This window comes from Chiloscyllium punctatum, chromosome 1 (genome assembly GCF_047496795.1).
Source record: "Chiloscyllium punctatum isolate Juve2018m chromosome 1, sChiPun1.3, whole genome shotgun sequence".
In the NCBI taxonomy this organism is placed as follows: Eukaryota; Metazoa; Chordata; class Chondrichthyes; order Orectolobiformes; family Hemiscylliidae; genus Chiloscyllium; species Chiloscyllium punctatum.
The window spans coordinates 4,017,400-4,042,265 of NC_092739.1; the positions used below are offsets into that span (position 1 = coordinate 4,017,400).

The 24,866-nt window shown below is 41.7% G+C and overlaps 1 protein-coding gene across 4 annotated transcripts in view; it reads right to left on the reverse strand.

Moving 5' to 3' along the window:
• Positions 1-24,866, reverse strand: part of tmem131l (transmembrane 131 like) — a 171,718-nt gene that overhangs the window by 91,999 nt on the left and 54,853 nt on the right. For all 4 annotated transcript variants that reach the window (XM_072577926.1, XM_072577034.1, XM_072578720.1 and 1 more), the window contains 3 exons: positions 21,557-21,680; positions 13,537-13,653; positions 6,072-6,152 (listed from right to left, as the gene is read on the reverse strand). In XM_072577926.1, the coding sequence (XP_072434027.1) occupies positions 6,072-6,152; positions 13,537-13,653; positions 21,557-21,680 (322 nt within the window). The remainder of the gene's footprint in view (positions 1-6,071; positions 6,153-13,536; positions 13,654-21,556; positions 21,681-24,866) is intronic.

Genomic DNA, 24,866 nt, shown 5'->3' on the forward strand with positions numbered 1-24,866 from the left:
TAGAAGGGACTGAATGCTTGCATTTTTAAGTTTAAAGGCTCATTTTGCACAAATCAAATTTTATTTCTAGTTAGCATTTAATTGAAACCTACAGTTTAACCTGTAGTTCCCAGCCTTAAGCAAGATACACAAGGTCTTCAATCAAAGAAACAGACAGATTAATAAAACACCAGCTGAAATTAGATCCTTATTAAGTGACTGAGTTAGACTCTTCTCTTGGCACATAAAACTAAACAATTCAGTGCAACTTAGCACTTAAGCGACTTAAAACACAGAGTGCTAGAGTTAGGTGGTTGAGTGAGAGAGGGAAGGAGGGAAAGAGGTTTTCTTTTATTTTTCCCCAAACATTTTGAGCCTCAGACATTGATTCTTATGCTGAAACAGGTAAATAAGCCAGTTATTTTCTGAGTGTCTGTTAAGTGAGTGATGTCTAATCTATTTCTAAAGATCGAAATAGTATAACAACTGGTGGAAAGGCCCATAAATAATATAGAAACATTAAGTATATAAGATTGAAATAAAGTGGAGCTCCTGAAAAACACATGAAGGATGGCAATACAGGTGATGTGTCACAGGTGCAGCATATGGGAATTCCTGGATGACAGTTGGGTCCAGCAACATGGCTGCAGTAAGTGCTGAAACTCACGCAGTTGCGGTTCACAGTTAAGTTGGAGACTGACCTATACAGACTTCATCACATCTTGGAAGGGGGAAGAGTTATCTGGATTCTTCGTACTCTGAGGCATTCACACCTCTTATAGTTTGGTTGTCAAATATGGTCAGTGTTCAGGTGTTCAAAGACAGAGACAGGAAAAAGGAGGTGGTCCTGCATAGTTAGTGTGAGGAGCTAGGCATCAAATAAAGTTGCAGATCTTTGGATTATAACCTAAACCATGTGCATAATGCAAATCAGGTTAGAAAGACATGCGTGGTTCAAAGACTGCTCTGGGAAGAATGGGCTCCAGCTCGTGGAGCACTGGCACACATATTGGGAAAAGCAGGAACTTACAGATGGGCTGCTGTCCACTTGAATTGTGCTGGGGCTGCATTTTTGCAACCCTACAACTAGGAAAGTAGACAGGATATTCAACTAAATAGTGGGGGCAAGGGATCAAATTTAGGAAAATGTAGTAAATCAAAGGATAAAGTCAAGGTAACAGGGAAAGGATTTAATATACAAAATGAAATACTGCAACAGGAAGGGACAGTGAATGAAGAACAAATTGGAGAATTAACCAACTCATAAGATTAGAATTCAAAGAGAAGGATAAAGCTAAAGGTTTTGTATCTGAATGCATATAGAATTCATAACAAAACAGACAAACAAAGCATAAATGGAAATGAGTACATACAATCTGGTAACCACTACACAGAGACATGGCTGAAGCTAGACATGAATTAGGATCTTAATCTTCAAGGGACAGGATATTTAGAAAGAATAGGAAGCTAGGAAAGCATTAACGAGGGGGGGGGGGGTTCAGTTAGTTAGTGATGGTATGAGCACAATAGAGGGGGATGGCCTCAGTTCAGGAATTCAGATTATGAAACCAGTTCAGGTAGAAATAAAAAAATGATGAAGGCATGGGGTATTTTATCAGGGTGGGATGCAGCCACATCCCCATGGCCCAACAATATCGACCACAAGATAGGGTAAGCATGAAGAGGTGGAAATAATAATGTGAGCTTGTCAGAAAAGCACATCAATAATTGTGGGAGATATTAATCTAAATATAGACTGAAAAAGTCAGATGGGCAAAGATAGACCAGATGAAAAGTTCATAAAATCTTTTCAGGATAGCTTCTTAGAACATTATGTTCTGAAGATAACAAGACAGCAGGCAATATTAGACTTACACAATGAGTGTGAATAAATGATCACACAGTGAAGGCACCCAGAGGAGGCAGTGGACGTAACATGACTGAATTTTATATTTAGACTGAGGAACTGTGATGGGCTCCAAGACTACTTTATAACATTTTAAAAAGGCGAATTACGAAGGCATTTGTGGTCAAGTGGAAATGCAACAGATAGGATCAAATTAAAGGAAGCAGCATATCATTGTGCAGTGTTGGCAGGTCAGAGGATCAGATATTATCATAGAATCCCTAGAGCCTGGAAGGAGGCCATTCAGCCCACCGAGTCTATACTAACCCTCCAATGAGCATCACACCCAGAACCAACCCCATTCCTATAACCCTGCATTTCCCATTGCTAATTCACCTTGCCTACATATCCCAGGACACGACGGGGTAATTTAGCATGGCCAATCCACCGAACCTGCATATCTTTGGGCTGTGGGAGGAAACCCTTGCAGACTTGGGAAAACATGCAAATGCCACAAAGACAGTTACCCGAGGGTGTAATCAAATCCAGGTCCCTGGTGCTGAGGCAGCAGTGTTAACCACTGAGCCACCATGCTGTTTTTATATTAAAAGAAACAAAAAGAATGGCTAAAATACTAATTAGAAAGTGACCACTACAGTATGTGAGAAGGCTCAGCAGAAATACAAGTACACGCAGTAAGAGGTTGTATAAATATTTAAATAAAAAGTTAATAGTGAGCATCGGAACAGAAAGTGAAATCGAAGAATTAATAAAGGAAAATAAGGAAATGACAGATGGATTGAAATGATTATCTATAATGAAGATCAATGTAGAATATGTAAGTCGCATCCCAGACACAGCAATAAACAAAGAAACAGAAAGGAGGGAAGAACATGATCAGAGAAGCTGTACGGAATAATCTGTTGCAGCCGTGATCTGGCAAATGCCCAGGTCCTGATGGGCCTCATCCTAGGATCTTGAAAGAAGTGGTTGTGACATATTTGATACATTAGTTTTAATTTTCCAAAATTCCCTCGATTCAGGAATGCCCTAATTAGAAGCTAGTAATTACAACTGCTTTGTTCAAAAAGTGAGGATGACAGAAAACAGGAAACAGTACCAGACAGGAACTGCTATCAAAGACATTATGTCAAGACACTGAGTTAAAGGTTATCAGGCAGATTCAATATGATTCTGTGAAAGATATATCATGCTTGACCAACCTTACTGGAGTTCCTTGTGACAGTACTTGCCTTCAGGAAAGCCAAATGCAAGGGAACAGTGGGTGCAATACACTTAGCTTTCCAGAGGGTATTTGGTAAGGTGCCACATCAAAGGTTATTGTCGAAGATAAAAGCTCATAGTATAATAGATGGCATATTGGCATGGATAGAAGATTGACTGGCTAAAATGAAGCAGAGAATAGGCACTAAATGACTCAGTGGTGTGTACAGGGATCATTATTGAGAGTTCAACAGTTTACAATTTATATAAATGACTTGGATGAAAGGGCAGAAGGAATAGTTGCCAAATTTGGAGATGATACCAAGACAGGTTGGAAAATAAGTGAAGAGGAATGGAAGAGGCTACAAAAAAAAAGGTTAGATAGTTTAATTGAGTGGGCAGAAATGTAGCAAATATAGGTATAAAGTGGGAAAGTATGAGAAGTACAGACATGATAAGTTGAATAGCCTTCATTTGTGCTGTAATGTATTATGAAGGTTGAGAGATTAGGCAAAAAGTGGATTGACACATGGAGGCAAAGGATATAGCTGGGGTGCTAACTGAGTACTTTGCATCTTGCTTTAAAATGGAAGAGAAAGCCAGAGAGAAAGGCGAGGTAACTGAGGCATGGGATGAGCCAAAAATTGACAGAAGAGATATTAGAAAGGCTGGTTTATAAAGTCAGTCACCTGGACCAATTGGAATTCATCCAAGAATGCTGAGGAAATTTTCTGGTTCATTTTTTGCTGTCAGTATAGACATGTGTGATGGTCTCTAACCAGGTAAGGAGCATGGGACTGTTGGGGAATGGGGAAGTGTGGTTAAATTATTTGATTATGTAGACCCTGCTGAATATTACCAACATTTTCGGATTCTGTTTAAGATTTACTTAGTCACCAGCAGCTCAGATGCAACAAGATCTTACCACTGCTGCTTTAGAATCATTTCAGTCATTGGAGAAATGAGCAATATTATAATCTTGCTCATGAAAGATATCCCTTTTTTCAAATTTGTGCAAGTTATTTATTCCATTTTCAATTTCTACCTGATTTTCTATTATACATTTAAGCAAAGAATCCAATATACAACACAATACAGCACAGGAACAGGCCCTCCAGCCCACCAAACCTCAGCCAATTCCTAGTCCTTATTTAGATCCACTACTTAGTTCCCATATGCGGTATTTATGTTTCTGTTCACATGCTGAAGTACCTGCTTCCACCACCTCCACTGACCGTGCATTCCAGGTAGCCACCACCCTCTGATATATTTTCTCTGTGTTTCTCCCTTAAATTTTCACACACTCATCCCGAACCTGTGCCTTCTTACAGCTGACCTTTCCACCCTGGGGAAAAATCCTCTGACTATCCACCGTGTGTGTGCCCCTCATAATATTGGAGACCTCTGAGGTCACTCCTTAGCCTCCGCCTTTCCAGTGAGAACAATCCGAGTTTATCCAACTTTTCCTCATAACTAAAATTCTCTGGACCAGGTAACATCCTGGTAAATCTTCTCTGCCCCTCTACATCCTTCTGGTGGTATGGCAACCACAACTACACATTATATACCAAATGTTAAACTAACTGAAGTTTTTTACAGCTGTAACATAACTTGAAAATTTTTATAGCCATACCCAGGCCAACGAAGGCAAGCATGCTGCCCGACCTCTTGACCACCTTATCCACCTATATTGCCACTTTCAGGGATCTGTGGACCCAAGCACTCTGACCCTCTGTATGCCAATGCTCCAGAGGATTCTGCCATTTGTTGTATAATTCACACCTGAATTTGATTTTCCAAAATGAATCACCTGTCATTTGATCAGATTAAACTCCATCTGCCATTTCTCTGCCCAAATCTGCAATCTATATCTCTCTATATCCTTTGACAATCTTCCTCACTTTCTGCAACCACACCAATTTTGGTGTCTTGCAGAGAGCCAGAATGGACATGACAGGCCAAAGGCCTCCTCTAGGGGTGCAACTATTCTATGATTCGTTAATGTTGACCACCAGATTCTGAAAGTTTTAAACTAAAGCTACTTTTCCCACAGCATTAATTTTTGTGACAAAAGGCATAATTTTACGACTCCAACTCAATTTCCCTTTTTTTTTGCAGTTTTGGAACAAAATGCTCAGATGAAATCCCAACTACATTCTCAGAAGACATGATGGAAATGTCTTTACAGCGGGACAGAACAAACAGATGCAATTATACCAAGACCATGAAATCCAGATCATTCTCCTCTCTTTCCCCCCACCCTTCTCAGAAATCTTTGACAATTTGAATATAAACAACATGAAGCAAACTGGTGGTATGCTTAAGCAACGATTTTCCTGTCAGCAAAGTATCTACTGCATAGTTTAGAGAAGGCACCAATAACATTCAAGGTCTTCTGCATATTACACACTTGCACCATATAAAGGCAGATTCTGGGACATATGCAGTAAATGGAAGATGTTTACACACCTTTTCTAGAGTTTTTTTTAAGAAGTTTAAGACTTTTTTTTCTAACAAAGCAAATGATCACTGTCTCAAACTGGAATGAAACACCCTCCCCTTTATTCAATAATTCAAAATGAGTTTAAGGCCGTATAAACAGCTTTCCTCCCTCTCTGGTATATTGACTATTTCTGTAACTAGCAGTTTAATGCCTTATTAAACAAACTAACCCTTTTACCAGCAAGCTGCACCCTTTAACAGCCATGTAATTACGCGATTTCCTGCTGCAGGTGTTGGTGCTGTGGGACTGACTTCCGTACAACTTTGATCCAACATCAATCATATCAAATTGAAAAGAGATCATCTTAACTAAACTAAGTTCAGAGCCACTTCACCTCCAATCAACAAAGAGAAAAGGTTCTGATTCCAATGGAAGGCAAAGTAGCAATTTAAATACAAACAAACAATGAACTTTGACTATCAGTAAACAAGTATACAGCTAATAAATTTATCCTAATGTTTTTGACTTAGTTTGTATAAAATTATTCAGTCTTAACTGTCTTTGTACATATGCACCAACCTGAATATTTTGAATGCGTGGAAAAAAGAGGAGTTTGTCATCCACACTCAGCTCGGGAATGGGAACTCCAACACCAGTCATCTTTATTTAAGATTAAAGGAAATGAAAAGGGACAATTTAGCAATCAGTAAATATCAATATAATTATACAATTGATTTCCCTTCATTCAGCATACTCTCCTTTTTAATTTTAAAATAACTCATTGCGGCTGTTTCAAAAAGAATAAATTTGCTTGTCAAGATTACTAATTTCTGTAAACACACTTAATAAATATTAAATAAATCAGGGGATTTTGAGAGATCAACTTAAACGATTAATGAAATTAAATTTGCAAGTGGAAAAGTCTGCATATTTAATAATTTAAAATGAATTTAGGTCACATTGATAGCTCTTCTCTTTCCTTCCCTTCTTGCACTTTAAGTATTGAAGTTAGCAGAGGTTTGATGTATTACCAAATAAGCTAACCTCATCCCTACCACAAAACTGCCCCTCCTCCAAACCCCCAAAAGAATCAACTCATGCAGGATGCAACAATTCCTCCACAATAGCTGTCCCCTAGTAATGTGATCACTTTACACATCAATTTAGATGGTAATTAAATATTCCTCATGTAAGTAGCATAGTTTCATCAGCATCTCTCAACATCAGTTAAATCCATTTGTCCAAATAAGAAATTATATAATCAAATTCTTGCAGCACAGATGAAGCCAATGGCTCACTGCATCTGTATCAGAGTTCTGCAAGAGCAATTTATCTAACCCCCTGCCCTGTTCATGGAACCACACAAACTCTCTTCAGATATTTTCCCAATCCCTTATTGAAAGTCACAATTCAATGTCTCAACTCATTCTCTCTGCCAATTTATTCTAGAATCTAACCAAAAATGCATAAAGGTGGATAAATCCCCTAGGACCTGATCAGATATACCCTAAACCCTGTGGGAAGCTAGGGAAGTGATTGCTGGGCCCCTTGCTGAGATATTTGTATCATTGATAGTCACAGGTGAGGTGCTGGAAGACTGTAGGTTGGCTAATGTGGTGCCACTGTTTAAGAAAGATGTTAAGGAATTCAAAGTTTGGGAGAAGATTTGTAGCTCGGGTGCTCATTGTTGTGGTTCTGTTCGCCAAGCTGGGAATTTGTCTTGCAAACGTTTTGTCCCCTGTCTAGGTGACTCTATCAACAAACACATCGACCGGGACCCAATATACCGGCCACTGCAGCGGACAGCTGGAACTGACAACTGGAAGCGGCAGAGACAAGTCACTATAAATGCCGGAGGAAACATCACAGAAGCGCTTCACAGGAGGCTCCCAAGCACCGAGGATGTCACCTAGACAGGGGACGAAACGTTTGCAAGATAAATTCCCAGCTCGGCGAACAGAACCACATCATGTTAAGGAAAAGCCAAGGAACAGACAGGTGAGCCTGACATTGGTGGTGGGTGAGTTGGAGGGAATCTTGTGGGACAGGATTTGCATGTATTTGGAAAGGCAAGGACTGATTAGGGATAGTCAACATGGCTTTGTGCGTGGGAAATCATCTCTCATGAACTTGATTAAGTTTTGTAATGGAGTAACGAGGATGGATTAGGACAGTGTTGGACGTTATCCAAATGGACTTCAGTAAGGCGTTTGACAAGGTTCCTCATGGGAGACTGGTTATCAAGGTTAGACCACAATGAAACTGGGAGAAATAGCCATTTCGATACAGAACTGGAGGAGTGTTGCCTTTTAGACTGGAGGCACTGGGTCTACTGCTTTTCATTATTTATATAAATGATTTGGATGTGAACATAGGAGGTACAGTTAGTAAGTTTGCAGATGACACCAAAGTTGGAAGTGTTGTGGACAGCAAAGGTTACCTCAGTGTACAATGGTCTCTTGATCAGATGGGCCAATGGGACAAGGGGTGGCAGATGGGATTTAATTTCGATAAATGTAAGGTGCTGCATTTTGGAAAGGCAATATCAGGGCAGGACTGAAACACTTAATGGTAAGGTCCTAGGGAGTGTTGCTGAACAAAGATGTGGAGGAGCCAGTGTTGGACTGGGGTGAACATCAGAAAGGATCAGTGTTCTAAAAGCTAGTGCTTCCAAATAAACCTGTTGTGAGATTATGATGCTGAACAAAGAGACCTTGGAGTGCAGGTTCATAGCTCCTTGAAAGTAGAGTTGCTGGTAGATAGGATGGCGAAGGCGCGATTTGGCATACTTTCCTTTATTGGTCAGAGTATTGAGCATGAGTTGGGTGGTCATGTTTCAGCTGTACAGAACATTGGTTAGGCCACTTTTGGAATACTGTGTGCAATTCGAGTCTCCCTCCTATTGGAAGGATGTTGTAAAATTTGAAAGGATTAAGAAAAGATTTACAAGAATATTGCCATGAATGGAGAGTTTGAGCTACAGGGAGAGGCTGAATAGGCTGGGGCTGTTTTCCCTGGAGCATCAGAGGCTGAGGGGTGACCTTAACAGGTTTATGAAATCAAGAGGGGCATGGATAGGGTAAACAGACAAGGCCTTTTCCTGGGGTGGGGGTGTCTATAACTAGAGGGCATAGGTTTAGGGTGAGAGGGGAAAGATATAAGAGAGACCAAAGTGGCAACTTTTCCACACAGAGGGTGGTACGTGTATGGAATGGGCTGCCGGAGGAAGTTGTGGAGGCTGGTACAATTACAAAATTTAAAAGGCATCTGGCTGGATATATGAATAGGAAGAGGTTAGAGGGATATGAGCAAAGTGCTGGCAAATGGGACTAGAATAGGTTAGGATATCTGGTCAGTATGGACAAGTTGGACTGAAGGGTCTGTTTCGGTACTGTACATATCTATGACTCTATCTGCTGCACACAAATGTGTCTAATGATGCCTTTGGTACTTTTGCCAATTAATTAAATCTGCACCTTCTGGTTCTTGGCCCTTCCTTCAACAGGAAAGATTTCTATATATTTTGCCCAGACCCATCCCATGATTTTGAACACCTATCAACTCTTCTCTCAACCTTTTCTAAAGGGAATAGCCCAGCTTCAAGATTCTACTTGGAGCTCAAGTCCCTTATCCTGGCACCCTCTCTAAGGTCTTTAATGCCTTCCTAACACTTCTCTTTGCTCTGCCTATCAAATTAGTACTACATCGTGCTTCTCTACATCAATCTCATCTATTGATGTCTGCCCACTTTAAGGCAATTTATGTCCCCTTGAAATTTACCACTGTCCTCTTACATTTCACAATATTTTCAAATTTGTCGTCTTCAAAGTTATGAAATGTGCTTACCCAAGTTGTAGTTCTGTTATTATTTGGCAAACACCATTGTATACCTTCCTCCATTCACTTCACTGTTTTCTCACCAAGTCAGCTTTGTATTCGTACTGACACTGTCACTCTTACTCCACGGACTTCAAATCGTTATTAAATCTATAATGTTTCACTTTAGTTAAAACTTTAGAAAGCACATACAGACCAAATTAACTTCACTACCCTCATCAACCATTTACTACCTCAAAGATCTCAATCAAGTTGGTCCGCAGAGATTCTCTTTAGCAAATCTGTACTGGCGTTCCTTTAACAATGTCAGAGTAGGGGGCATGTAATTTACCCCTGAGAAAAGGAGGAACGCCTTCCTTCAGAAGGTATCAAACCATTGGAATTCTCTAGCCAAAATGACTGAACATCCATAGCCTTTAAGTTCAAGACAGACATCGCTAGATTCCTACTTACTGACGGCATTAAGGCATATGGGGATAGCCTTAAGGAAATCAGCCATGATCAAGAACAAAGATCCCAGAGGCTGAAAACATTGCTCCAAGTACCTGCTCATTTTGCCCTCCATGATCAGAATGAAAAATGGTAGAATTTGAATTCAATACTATAAATTTGAAATAAAAAGCCTTTTCAATGGGGATCTGTAACCACTGTCAACTATTCCAAAAATCCAATATGGTTCAGTAGTGTCTTTTAAGGAAAAAAAGATATCCTTACTTGGTCTGACTTATGAGACACCCCAGAAATACAACAATGTTTATGATGCTTAACCGCGCCTGAGCAATGAACGCTGACGCACATCTTCTGAACAAAGTGTTAAAAAATAAATTCTAATAATCTTTCCACCATCAAGGTCAAAGCACACTGGTCTTTGATTTCCAACTTGATCCTTAAATCCTCAATCGCTTCACTAAGAACGGCCATGCACCACCACCCACAAAATAGAGAGCACACTATCGATCTGTCAATCCTTTCCTTTCCGTGTCCGGGCCGGGTGAGGTTTCCCGTGTTGAGTCAAATTAAGCCACAGGCTCCACTCCCGGTGCTGCCCTTCCATCAATTCCTTTACGTTTCAGTTATGAAACCATACTCCCACTGGGAGCCAAAGACTTGAGTTTCCCGGAAGCTGCTTGGGCGGGGGGGCACGGGAATAATGCCGGATCACTAGTCGGCATTGTTTATGGTCGGAACTATGACGGTATCTGATAGTCTTCGAACCTCCGACTTTCGGTCTTGACAAATGAAAACATTCTTGGCAATTGCTTTCACTTTTATTCATCTTGCGGCGGCCCAAGAATTTCACCTCTAGTGGCACAATAAGAATGCCCCCAGCCGTCCCTCTTAATCATGGCCCCAGTTCTAAAAACCAACAAAATAGACCCAAGATCCTATTCTATTACTCCTAGCTGGAGTATTCAGGTGGCAAGTGTGCTTTGAACACTGACCCCCAAGACACTCAGCTAAGAGCAGATGTTCACAGGTAAAAGGGACAGCTGAAAAATGGGAAGCCTTCAGAAATGAGATAATGAGAGTCCAGAGAGTATATTCCTGTTAGGGTGAAAGGAAAGGTTGGTAGGTATAGGGAATGCTGGATGACTAAATAAATTGAGGGTTTGGTTAAGAAAAAGGAGAAAGCATACGTCAGGTATAGACAGGATAGATCGAGGGAATCCTTAGAAGAGTATAAAGGCAGTAGGGAAATATACTTGAGGGAAATCAGGAGGGCAAAAAAGGGGGCATGAGATAGCTTTGGCAAATAGAGTTAAGGAGTACTCAGTTTTTACAAATACCCTTTTGCCCTTAATCTAACTAGGGAGAGAATAGGGCCCCTCAAAGATCAGCAAGGCAGCCTTTGTGTGGAGCTGCAGGAGATGGGGAAGATACTAAATGCGTATCTTGCATCAGTGTTTACTGTGGAAAAGGACATTTAAGATATAGAACGTAGGGAAATAGATGGTGATATCTTGAAAAAAAAGAGTCCATATTACAGAGGAGGAAGTGCTGGAAGTCTTGAAATGCATAAATGTGGATAAATCCCCAGGACCTGATCAGGTGTACCCTAGAACTCTGTGGGAAGCTAGAGAAGTGATTGCTGGGCCTCTTGCTGAGATATTTGTATCATCGATAGTCACAGGTGAGGTGCCGGAAGACAGGAGGTTGGGTAACGTTGTGCCACTATTTAAGAAAGATCGTAAGGACAAGCCAGGGAACTATAGACCAGTGAGCCTGACATCGGCAGTGGGCAAGTTGCTGGAAATCCTGTGGGACAGAACGTACTTGTATTTGGAAAGGCAAGGACTGATTAGGGATTGTCAGCATGGCTTTGCACATGGGAAATCACGTCTCACAAACTTGATTGAGTTTTTTGAAGTAACAAAGAGGATTGCTGAGGGCAGAGCGGTGAATGTGATCTATTTGGACTTCAGTCAGGCTTTCGACAAGAGTCCCCATGGGAGACTGGTTAGCAAAGTTAGATCTCATGGAATACAGGGAGAACTAGCCATTTGGATACAGAACTGTCTCAAAAAGGTCGATGACAGAAGGTGGTGGTGGTGGTGGCGGTGGAGGGCTGTTTTTCAAACTGGAGGCCTGTGACCAGTGGAGTGCCACAAGGATCAGTGCTAGGTCCACTGCCTTTCATCATTTATATAAATAATTTGGATGTGAGCATAAGTGGTAGTTAACAAGTTTGCAGATGACACCAAAATTGGAGGAGTAGTGGACAGCAAAGAAGGTTACCACAGATTACAATGGGATCGTGATCAGATGGGTCAATGGGCTGAGAAGTAGCAGATAGAGTTTAATTCAGATAAATGCGAGGTGCTGCATTTTGGGAAAGGAAATCTTAACAGGACCTTTACACTTAATAGTAAGGTCCGAGGGAGTGTTGCTTAACAAAGAGACCTTGGAGAGCAGGTTCATAGCTCCTTGAAAGTAGAGTCGCAGATAGATAGGATAGTGAAGGTGGTGTTAGGTATGCTTTTCTTTATTGGTCAGAGCTTTGAGTATAGGAGTTGGAAGGTCATGTACAGGTCATTGTTTAGGCCACTGTTGGAATATTGCGTGCAATTCTGGTCTCCTCCTTATTAGAAGGATGTTGTGAAGCTTGAAAGTGTTCAGAAAAGATTTACAAGGATGCTGCCAGGGTTGGAGAATTTGAGCTATAGGGAGAGGTTGAATAGGCTAGGGCTGTTTTCCCTGAAGCATCTGAGTTTGATAGGTGACCTTATAGAGGTTGGGGAAAGGTATAAAAGATGTGTGAAAAGATTCCACATGTGTGGAATGGGCTGCCAGAGGAAGTGGTGGAGACTAGTGCAATGGCAACATTTAAAAGGCATCTGGATGGGTATCAGAATAGGAAGGGTTTAGAGAGATATGGGCCAGATACTGGCAGGTGGGACTAGAGATTGGGTTGAAATAACTGGTCGGCATGGACAAGTTGAACCAAAGGGTCTGTTTCTGTGCTTTATATTTCTAAATCCTTGACTCTATTTGCAACTCTCCAATCCTCTCACATCTCTCTATTAAAGGGAGATTAGAAGATTATGGCCAATACCTTGATTCCTACCTTTCTACCCTCAGCATCTTTGGATATGTCCTGTTCAGAACTTGTGACTTAGGAAAGTGCAACCATCTTTTTTTAATGCCTCCCCTTTATCAATTTTTAACCCTTCCAGTTTTTCACCTACCTACCCCCCCTTCACTTTTACTTTACAATATTGTCTTTCAGGGATGAGTCAAATGCAGAATTTGAACTTTATACCTGAACCATGCACACTGTGTCTGTATAAAGTCTGAACAGATTTGGCCAATAACTGCTAAGCAGTACAGAAGCTAAACTCCATTTACCAAGAGACTTGTACATAGTGTCCATTGTGAAGACAAGCGAAATGAACCATTTGATTTTTTTTTATTTCATACCTCTACCAAAAAATCTTTAAACAGCAGTACAAAATGTTGCATCCGAGATTGATAGGTTCTTGTTGTCTAGAGGAATTAAGGGCTACGGGGAGAACGCTGGCAAGTGGAGCTGAAATGCGCATCAGCCATGATTGAATGGCGGAGTGGACTCGATGGGCCGAATGGCCTTACTTCCACTCCTATGTCTTATACTTAGTGTTATATTATGAAGTTGTGTAATACAGCAGCTACACCTAGATCTCGTCAACACATTAGAAGGAAAACTTTAGAATTAAGTCCATATACCAACCTGATATGAAAGAGTCCCATGGGTAGAAGTGTTTATAAATAAAGAACTTTGCACATTTCCTTCTTCAGTGGGCAGAAAGACAACTCTAAATAGAATGTTTCCTCCTGTTGGAATTATCTGGAGCATAGAAAATACAAAATGTTAAGTTCTCATGAGGACAATTACAATCTATATACATATAGAACATAGAACAACACAGCGCAGTACAGGCCCTTTGGCCCTCGATGTTGCGCCGATCCAAGCCCACCTAACCTACACTAGCCCACTATCCTCCATATGCCTATGCAATGCCCGTTTAAATGCCCATAAAGAGGGAGAGTCCACCACTGCTACTGGCAGGGCATTCCATGAACTCACAACTCGCTGAGTAAAGAATCTACCCCGAACATCTGTCCTATACCTACCACCCCTTAATTTAAAGCTATGCCCCCTCGTAATAGCTGACTCCATACGTGGAAAAAGGTTCTCATTGTCAACCCTATCTAAACCCCTAATCATCTTGTACACCTCTATCAAGTCACCCCTAAACCTTATTTTCTCCAATGAGAAAAGCCCCAAGTGCCTCAGCCTTTCCTCATACGATCTTCCTACCATACCAGGCAACATCCTGGTAAACCTCTTCTGCACCCGTTCCAGTGCCTCCACATCCTTCCTACAGTATGGCTACCAAAACTGCACACAATACTCCAGATGCGGCCGCACCAGAGTCTTTTACAACTGCGACATGACCTCAGGGCTCCGGAACTCAATTCCTCTACCAATAAAAGCCAGTACGCCATGCCTTCTTCACCACACTAATAACCTGGGTGGCAACTTTCAGAGATCTGTGTACATGGACACCAAGATCCCTCTGCTCATCCACACTACCAAGTATCCGACCATTAGCCCAGTACCCCATCTTCTTGTTACTCATACCAAAGTGAATCACCTCACACTTACCCACACTGAACTCCATTTGCCACCTTTCTGCCCAACTCTGCAGCTTATCTATATCCCACTGTAACCTGACACATCCTTCCTCACTGTCAACAACTCCACCGACTTTCGTATCATCCGCAAACTTGCTCACCCAACCTTCTAGCCCCTCCTCCAGGTCATTTATAAAAAATGACAAACAGCAACGGTCCCAAAACAGATCCTTGCGGAACACCGCTAGTAACTACACTCCAAGATGAACCTTTACCATCAACTACTACCCTCTGTCTTCTTCCAGCCAGCCAATTCCAAATCCAAACCTCCAACTCACCCTCAATGCCATACCTCCGTATTATTTGCAGTAGCCTACCATGGGGAACCTTATCAAACACCTTACTAAAATCCATATACACCACAGCTACCGCTTTACCCTCGTCCACCTCCTTAGTCACCTTCTCAAAGAATTTAATTAGGTTTGTGAGGCACGACCTGCCCTTCACAAAACCATGCTGATTATCCTTGATCACATTATTTCTACCCAGATGTTCATAAATCCTATCCCTTACAATTCTCTTTAAGACTTTGCCCACAACAGAAGTGAGGCTCACCGGCCTATAGTTACTATGGTTATCCCTACTCCCCTTCTTGAACAAGGGAAACACATTGGGAACCACATTTGCTATCCTCCAGTCTTCTGGCACTATTCCTGTAGACAACGAGGACATAAAAATCAAGGCCAAAGGCTCTGCAATCTCCTCCCTTGCTTCCCAGAGAATCCTAGGATAAATGCCATCAGGCCCAGGGGACTTATCTATTTTCACCCTTTCCAGAATTTCCAACACCTCTTCCCTACAGACCTCAAAGCTGTCCATTCTAATTAATTGTGACTCAGTATTCACATCGGCAACAATATCCTGTTCCTGAGTGAATACTGACGAAAAGTGTTCATTCAGTGTCTGCCCAATCTCTTCAGCCTCCACACGCAACTTTCCACTACTATCCTTGACTGGACCTATTCCTACCATAGTCATTCTTTTATTCCTGATATACCTATAGAAAGCCTTTGGGTTTTCCCTAATCCTACCAACTAAGGACTTTTCATGTCCCCTCCTCGCTGCACTTAGCTCTCTCTTCAGATCCTTCCTGGCTACCTTATAACTCTCAATCGCCCCAATTGAACCTTCACGCCTCATCTTTACATAGGCCGCCCTCTTCCCTTTAACAAGGGATTCCAATTCCTTATTAAACCACGGCTCCCTCACACGACCCTTTCCTCCCTGCCTGACTGGTACATACTTATCAAGGACACTCAATAGTTGCTCCTTGAACAAGCTCCACATATCAATTGCGCCCTTGCCTTGAAGCCTACTTTTCCAAGGCACGCATCCTAAGTCGTGCCTCACCGCATCATAATTTCCCTGCCCCCAGCTATAACTCTTGCCCTGCAACGCACACTTATCCCTCTCCATCACTAGAGTAAAAGTCACCGAGTTGTGGTCACTGCCCTCTAAGTGCTAACCTACCTCCAATTCTAACACCTGGCCTGGTTCGTTACCCAGAACCAAATCCAGTATGGCCTCACCTCTTGCTGGCCTGTCCACATATTGTGTCAGGAAACCCTCCTGCACACATTGGACAAACACCGACCCATCTAACGAACTCGAGCTATAGCTTTCCCAGTCAATATCAGGAAAGTTAAAGACCCCATAACAACCACCCTATTACTTTTACTCTTCTCCTGAATCATCCTCGCAATCCTTTCTTCTACGTCTCTAGGACTGTTAGGAGGCCTGTAGAAAACTCTTAACAGGGTGACCTCACCTTTCCTATTCCTAACCTCAGCCCAAACTACCTCAGATGGCAAGTCTTCCTCCATTGTCCTTTCCACCACTGTAATACTATCTTTGACAAGCAATGCCACACCTCCCCCTCTTTTACCCCCACCTCTGACCCTACTAAAACATTTAAACCCTGGAACCTGCAACAGCCAATCCTGTCCCTGTTCTACTCATGTCTCCGTAATAGCCACAACATCGAAATCCCAACCCACGTGGGTACCAACCCACGCTGCAAGTTCACCTTATTTCGTATACTTCTTGAATTGAAGTATACACACTTCAAACCACTTTCCTGTTTACAGGCACCCTCCTTTGAGATTGATGCCATGTTCTTAACCTCCCTACTCTCCAGGTCCTGCACCCTAAAGCTACAGTCTAGGTTCCTATGCCCCTGCAGAGTTAGTTTAACCCCCCCAAGAGCACTAGCAAACCTCCCCCCAAGGATACTGGTGCCCCTCAGATTCAGGTGTAGACCATCCTGTTTAGAGGTCCCACCTTCGCCAGAAAGAACCCCAGTTATCCAGAAACCAGAATCCCTCCCTCCTGCACCATCCCTGTAGCCACGCATTTAACTGTTCTCTCTCCCTATTCCTATTGTCCTATATTGCATTTGTCTCCTTGTCACAGTCATATGACTTCTAGAATAAATGCTGTTAATGTAGCTGAACTATATCTGCAATTATTAAGTGCTACATATGCAACAAACTGAAAGACCATTATTTCACCAACATTTTGCACAATTAGGTACAATTTATATTATGGATCCAGGTTTGCTCGCTGAGCTAAAAGGTTCATTTCCAGACGTTTTGTTACCTTACTAGGTAACATCTTCAGTGGACCTCACACGAAGCAATGCTGAAAATTCCTGCTTTCTATTTATATGTTTGGGTTTTCTTGGGTGGTGTCATTTCCTATGGTGACTCCATTTCCTGTTCTTTTTCTCAGGGGGTGATAAATGGCATCCAAGTCAATGTGTTTGTTGATAGAAGCATGGCATTCCAACCAGCACCCTAGGAATCCTCGTGTCTCTTTCTCTTTGGCTTGACCTAGGATGGATGTGTTGTTCCAGTCCAACTGCTGTCTTTCCTCATCCATATGTAAGGATACTAGTGAGAGTGGGTCGTGTCTTTTTGTGGCTAGTTGGTGTTCATGTATCCTGTTGGCTAGTTTCTGCCTGTTTATCCAATGTAGTGTTTGTTATGTTCATGCAAGCTATTTTGTAAATGACATTATTTTTGCTTGCTGTCTGTATAGGGTCTTTCAAGTTCATGAGTTGCTGTTTTACTGTGTTGGTGGGTTTGTGGGCTCCCATTGATGCTAAGGGGTCTGAGTAGTCTGGCAGTCATTTCCGAGATGTCTTTGATGTAGGGGAGAGTGGCTAGGGTTCCTGGACACGTTTTGTTTGCTTGTTTGGGTTTGTTGCTGAGAAATCGGCGGTGTGTGTTCATTGGGTACCCATTCTTTTTGAATACACTGTATAGGTGATTTTCCTCTGTGCTACAGTGCGTGGTGGCTAGTTGAAATAATGTTCTAATGCAGCTTTGTTTGTGGTGTTTGGATGATTGCTTCTGTCGTTCAAAATTTGGTCTGCATGTGTTGTTTTCCTGTAGACGCTAGTTTGATGAGGCTGTTCACGAGTGTCTACAGGAAAACAACACATACAGACCAAATATTGAATGACAGAAGCAATTATCACACAAAAACAGCAGCTAATGAACCTGAATGACCCAAAACAGACAACAAGCAAAACTAATGCCATTTACAAAATAGCTTGCAAGAGGGCAGCACGGTGGCACAGTGGTTAGCACTGCTGCCTCACAGCGCCAGAGACCTGGGTTCAATTCCCGCCTCAGGCGACTGACTGTGTGGAGTTTGCACGTTCTCCCCGTGTCTGCGTGGGTTTCCTCCGGGTGCTCCGGTTTCCTCCCACAGTCCAAAGATGTGCAGGTCAGGTGAATTGGCCATGCTAAATTGCCCGTAGTGTTAGGTAAAGGGGTAAATGTAGGGGAATGGGTGGGTTGTGCTTCGCCGGGGCGGTGTGAACTTGTTGGGCCGAAGGGCCTGTTTCCATACTGTAAGTAATCTAATCTAATCTAACTGTAACAAACACTACATTGGACAAACAGGCAGAAAACTAGCCACAAAAAGACATGACCCACTCTCACGAGTATCCTTACATACAAATGAAGGACACCACATTGACTGGGACAACACATCCATTCTAGGACGAGCCAAATAGAGACACGCACAACAATTCCTAGAAGCACGGCATTCCATTCGGAACTCTATCAACAAACATATTGACTTGCATCCCATTTACCACCCCCTAAGAAAAGGGGCAGAAAATGACACCATCAACCCAAAAAAATCCAAACATAAATTGAAAGTGGGCTACACCACCAGTGCTTCATCCAGAGGCTCACTGAAGAGGTTACCTAGTATGGTGATGAAGCGTCTGAAACCAAACCTTCCAGCTCAGCGAGCAAACCTGCACACAAAACCTCAACCTGAGCTAAAAATCTTCTCAAAACTTGCTAACTTAAAATATCTGTTTAGCTGCTTTGATCTTTTCCTTGCTCCCCAAAACTATCTCCCCAGATTAATTTATCAAAGGGCACATGTTCACTTTTACCTCTCCTTCCTCCTTATATATTTATGGAAGACCTTATTGTTGGTTTTTATATTCCTTGCTCGTTTGCCCTGGCAGTTTATTTTCTCTGGCTTTGTTATGTATTAGCCGTCCTTTGCAGGCTTCTTAATTTATCTCAGTCTTGAGGGCTATCACTGACTTTTGTCTCCTTAAAATAATTTTGCATTCAATTTAAAGCTTTCCAAAATTTTCTTGAGTATGCATGGTTGGTTTATCCCTCACTTAGAATTTCTCCTTCTTACTGGGACATGTATTTGGCGAGAGTCATAAATTACTTTACAGTCTGCCACTGCTTGCTTACTGTCATTCCTGCTAATCTATCTGCACAGTTCACTTTAGCTAACTCTATCCTCATTTCATTGTAATTCCCTTTATTTAAAGTTAAACATAGTTGTTTCCGACGAATGTTTCTCACTCGAACTAAATATTAAATACTATCATGCTTATGATCAGTACTTCCCAAGGGATCTTTTAATTAGAGTTAATTTATTCAACCTAACAGATCCAAGATAGCCTGGTTTCTGGTTGGGCCCATGGCATAATACTCTAGAAAGCTATCATTAATGCACTCAATGAATTTGTTGTCACAGCTATCTTTTCCAAATTGATTAACCCAATCAAGATTAAAGCCATAATTATTGATTCATTCTTTTTACATGCCATTATTTGATGTTTACCCTTTCCCACACTTTGGTAGGACTCCCAAGCAGTAGCCAATGTCTCCTTTCCCTTGCTGATTTTTGCCTCAGCCCAAATGGACTCTGGATCATCCAAGCAGAGACCACTTTTCACAACTGTCCCATTTCATCTCTTACAGTGCTACTCCACCCACTTTTCCATCTCTCCTGTTTCTCCAAAAGATCAAATATCCCCGAATGTTAAGCTTCCAGTTTTCATCTCCTTATAACCATGTTTCTCTAATGGCTGTGAGATTATATTAATTTACACTGATTCATAGTGGCAGTTCATCTACCTTATTCTAAATGTTTTGTGCCTTAAGATACAGATCCTTCAAGTTTGTTATATTGTTAAATTTCCCTGCACGCTTAGAATTCCTTGGTGCAATATGACATTCAAACATTCTGTCCCTTTCTTTTATTTTCTGGTAACAATCAGTCCCATCAGTAAGCTGCAGTTCTACCTTCTCCTTTACCCCTCATTTTCTATGCAACCAAACCTAGTTCACCTCCCCCCCAACTATTTAGTTCAAAGCCCTATTTACAGCTAAGTAATTTGCTGGGTCTCTAAACCAACATGTTTCACCATGTTCCCACATGAACAGCTCCTTTCTTCCCTAGTACTGGTGTCAATGTATCAAGAATTCAAACCAATTTCTCTCATACCAATCTTTGAGCCACATGATTGATTTGATAAAATTACACATTCAAGCTTGTGAGCAAGTTAGTCTCCATGGAATAAAAGGGACAGGAGCAGCAGGATTACAAAATTACCCGAGTGATAGATAGATATTTTGGTAAATGGATGCTTTTCCAACAGAAGAAAAGTATGTAGCAATGCTATCTAACCCGCTCTCTTTTTGACACATTAATGATCAGTTCTTGGTTATAAAAGGCACAATTTCCAAAGATGACAATACTTGAAAGTATGTGAACTGTAAATTGAGATAAACTTCAAGAAACATGGATAGGCTGCTGGAATGGACAGTCAATTAGGTGGTGAAATTTAATAAGTGCATACTTCATTTTGGTAGGATTAGCAAGCAGAGGCAACATATAGGGTGCATTCCTAAAAGCTAGAGATGAGGAACTTGGAGGCATGTATGCACAAACTAATGAACACAATACACCTGGTTGAGAAAACAGTTAAGAAAATGTAAGATGCTGAATTTTATGGATAGGGGCAGAGTATGAAAGTAAGGAAGTTATGATAAACATACATAAATCATTGTTTTGACCTCAACTGGAGTATTTCACTGACCATTGGACACTACACTGTTGGAAGGATGTGAAGGGATTAGAAAGGGTGTAGTAAAGATTCAGAAGAATGGCTCCAAAGATGAGGAACTTCAACTACATTTATAGATAGATAAAGATTGAGCTGTTCTACTAATTGAAATGAGATTTGATTGAGGCATTCAAAAATCATGAGAGATCTAGACAGTAGATAGGGAGAAATTATATCCATTGGTAGAAGGATTGCAAATCCGATGCAGATTCAAAGAGTATTGCCTGAAAACATTTTCAGCTATACAGAAAAAGGCATGGAAATGTGACTGTGTGAAATCCTCTTGCAGAAAAACAGAACAGATAACATACCAAATGGGTTCCTTCTGTGTTCTCACCACTGTTATCCTTTATCTTACTGATGCTTGGGAAAAGAAATTAACTCGCATAGGCCACAAACTCACCTCAATGACTTGTTTGATGTTAAATACTGCAGTCAAAAATTAGTTACCAAAACATGCAAGTTCTTTAAAACAATGTATATAAACCTTTTCAATTAGCTTCATCATCACTTTGAAAATCTAGAATGAGCTTGACTCTTCAATGTTTGGTCACAGACTTTTTTGGTCAATCAACATCAAATTAAGTTAATTAATGACATTGACACATGAAAAAGATAGCATAAGTTATTGTCGGTAACTTGCAATACTTACCATGCTATCTACAGGTGGTAGATGGAAATGCCTACCCAACGTAAACACTGAAACCAATACGACTGGCAACTCCCAGCTTGGGTTCTGTATAAAAAACTCTTTAACCCCTGGATGCCCGACTGGTCTAGACACGAAGGAAAGTAAAACGAGAAACTAATTAAAATTAGTTTCTAAGTTTGATGTACAACAATAAAATGCAAATAATAGAACTAAATACACAAAATATTAATTTATTACCTACTGTTTTCCTACAACATGATTACACATCACCATTCCTTAATTGCCTCTGTCAAGAGAAAAATTTAAAAAGTCGAGGGGCTGGAATCGAACCTGGGTCCTTCGCACTGTGAGGCAGCAGTGCTAACCACTGAGCCACTGTGCCACCCTTAATGACCAGAAAATCCATTTAAAGTGCTGCATTTAGGGTAAATGTCAGAGAGAACACTCTACAGTGTAATGCATTTTTTGGTTTGTCTTGTCTGCATTAGATGAGATGTCTATTTTCTAGATTTAGTATATCACATGTCTAAGAATTATCACTTTTCCCACAGAAATTCCAAAACCTAAAAGATTGTTTAAGTTCAATGTCATTCTTAAGTTTAATTATCTAAACGTCCTGCAATGCTACTTGCATGGAAACTACAGGTACTGTTGATAACCCCTAGGAGTCAGTTGTTGGATTTTTTTTTACATTCCTTGGTGCAATATTCACTAACAATTATTTTATACCACTGGTAAGAGATTTATTTCTTTGCAAATATCCCTAGGAATATTAACCCACAAAGCAGATTGCTCAGCCTTTGTTCTACAGGCAGATCCCAAACTGAACCTTTGGTGATTTGCTGATCAGTGATTGGACATCCCGAAAATCCCCAAAAATTAAAACAAGACTCGCCCATTTGACTTATCGAGTACGTTTGGCCATTCAATAAGATCATGTTGTTCTGCTGTGGCCTTAACTCAAATTTTCCTTGCTGTCCCCAAAGCTCTGGACTCCCTTGTAAATCAAAGATTTCCAGGAATGAGGTCAGGAGCAAAGTGGCACTGGCAGAGTACACAGTGTCAATAAGCAGGTTATTCCAGAGTATCCTTGGGTTGTCAGGTTTGATAACCCTCTCTAGCACTTTATTGATGATCAAGTGACTAATAGGTTGGTAACTGGCTGGGTTGGATAGTTCCTGCATTTTGTGGACATTACATAACTGCAGTATTCTCCATTCCCAAATTGATATCATTGTTGTAATGATACTGGAACATATTGGCTAGGTGCACAGCTAGTTCTGGAGCTCAGTTATTCATTACTTTGGCCAGAATGTAGTTATGGCCCACAGCCTTTGCAATATCGAATGTTGTCAGCTATTTTAGGTGATGGCCTAGTGGTATTATCACTGAATTATTAATCCAGAAACTCAGCTAATATTCTGGGGACCCAGGATCAAATCCTGCCACAGCAGATGGCGGAATGTGAATTCAATAATAAAAAATAAAAATCTGGAATTAAGAATCTACTGATCACCGTGAAATCATTGCCGATTGTTGGAAAAACCCATCTGGTTCACTAATGTCCTTCAGGGAAGGAAATGTGCCATCCTCACCTGGTCTGGCCTACATGTGACTGCAGACCGGCAGCAATGTGGTTTACTGTCAATTGCCCTTTGAAATGGCCGAGCAAGCCATTCAGTTCTACCAAAGTCTAAAAGAAATGAAACTGGACGGATCACCTGGCATCGAGCTAGGCACCGGAAAAGACAACAGTAGAGACAGCCCTGTCGACCCTGCAAGACTTCTTCACAAACATTTGGGGGCTGGTACCAAAATTGGGGGAGCTGTCTCAGACTAGTCAAGCTCCAGCCTGACAATCATACTCAGAATCATACCTTACAGACAATAATAAACTCTACCATCACCATCCCTCAGTATGTCTTGTCCCATCAGCAGGACAGACCCAGCAGAGGTGATGGCACAGTGGGATACTTTCAGGAGGGAGTTGCTCTGGGAGTCCTCAACACTGACTCTGGATCCCATGAAGTCTCTCAGTTTCAGGTCAAACTTGAGCAAGAAACCTCCTGCTGATTACCACGCACTGTCCTCCCTCAGTTGATGAATTGGTACTTCACCACGTTGAACAATACTTAGAGGAAGCAGTTGTACGTTTGCTCACTGAGCTGATAGATTGGTTTTCAGACATTTCGGCGCCATGCTAAGTCACGCCAGTGAGGCTCTGATGAAGCAAACAGGACAGAACACCAGTGTTATTTGTGTATCCTGCTCTGTTGCAGTGGGCGATATCACTTCTGGTTCTTTTTCTGACGTTGCTAAATGGGGTCCAAATCAATATTTGTTCATGGATTAGATTAGATTAGATTACTTACAGTGTGGAAACAGGCCCTTCGGCCCAACAAGTCCACACCGCCCCACCGAAGCGCAACCCACCCATACCTAACACTACGGGCAATTTAGCATGGCCAATTCACCTGACCTGCACATCTTTGGAGTGTGGGAGGAAGCCGGAGCACCCGGAGGAAACTCACGCAGACACGGGGAGAATGTGCAAACTCCACACAGAGAGTCGCCTGAGGCGGAAATTGAACTCGGGTCTCTGGTTTGAATGCCAGGTCTCTAGGAATTTCCATGCGTGTCTTTGTTTAGCTCCTCGCAGAATGGATGTATTGTCCCAGTCAAACTGGTATCCCTCTTCGTCTCGTGTATGGATAGTAGTGATAAACGGTCATGTGTTTTAGTGGCCAGTTGGTGCTCATGTATCCTGGTGGCTAGTTTCCTGCCCGTTTGTCCAATGTAGTGTTTGTTGCAGTCCTTGCAGGGTATTTTGTAAATGACATTCGATCTGCTAGTTGGTATGGGGTCCTTTAAAGTCACCAGGAGCTGTTTCAGTGTGGTGGTAGGTTTGTGGGCTATCATGATACCATGGGGCCAGAGTAGTCTGGTCATCATCTCAGATGTCTTTAGTGTATGGCAGGGTGGCTAGAGATTTTCTATGCAACTTATTCAGGAACGGGTACCCGATAAGCACAGCCCGCCGATTCCGACACAACCGACCTAAACAAGACGACGCAACACACCCAGAGACTCTAGCCAAACTAACCACTATTCCCACCACCCCACCCCCCATGTCCAGAACTGGAAAATTTTATCAATTGCGCTTCCAACTTCCACCCAGTTCTCACCTTCACTTGCTCAAAGTCTCACCACCCACAGTCCCAGATAGAAGCAGAGATTTATCTGCACTTCACAATTTAGTCCTATGTATTCTGTGCTCACAATATGGTCTGTCCACGCTGGGGAGACAATG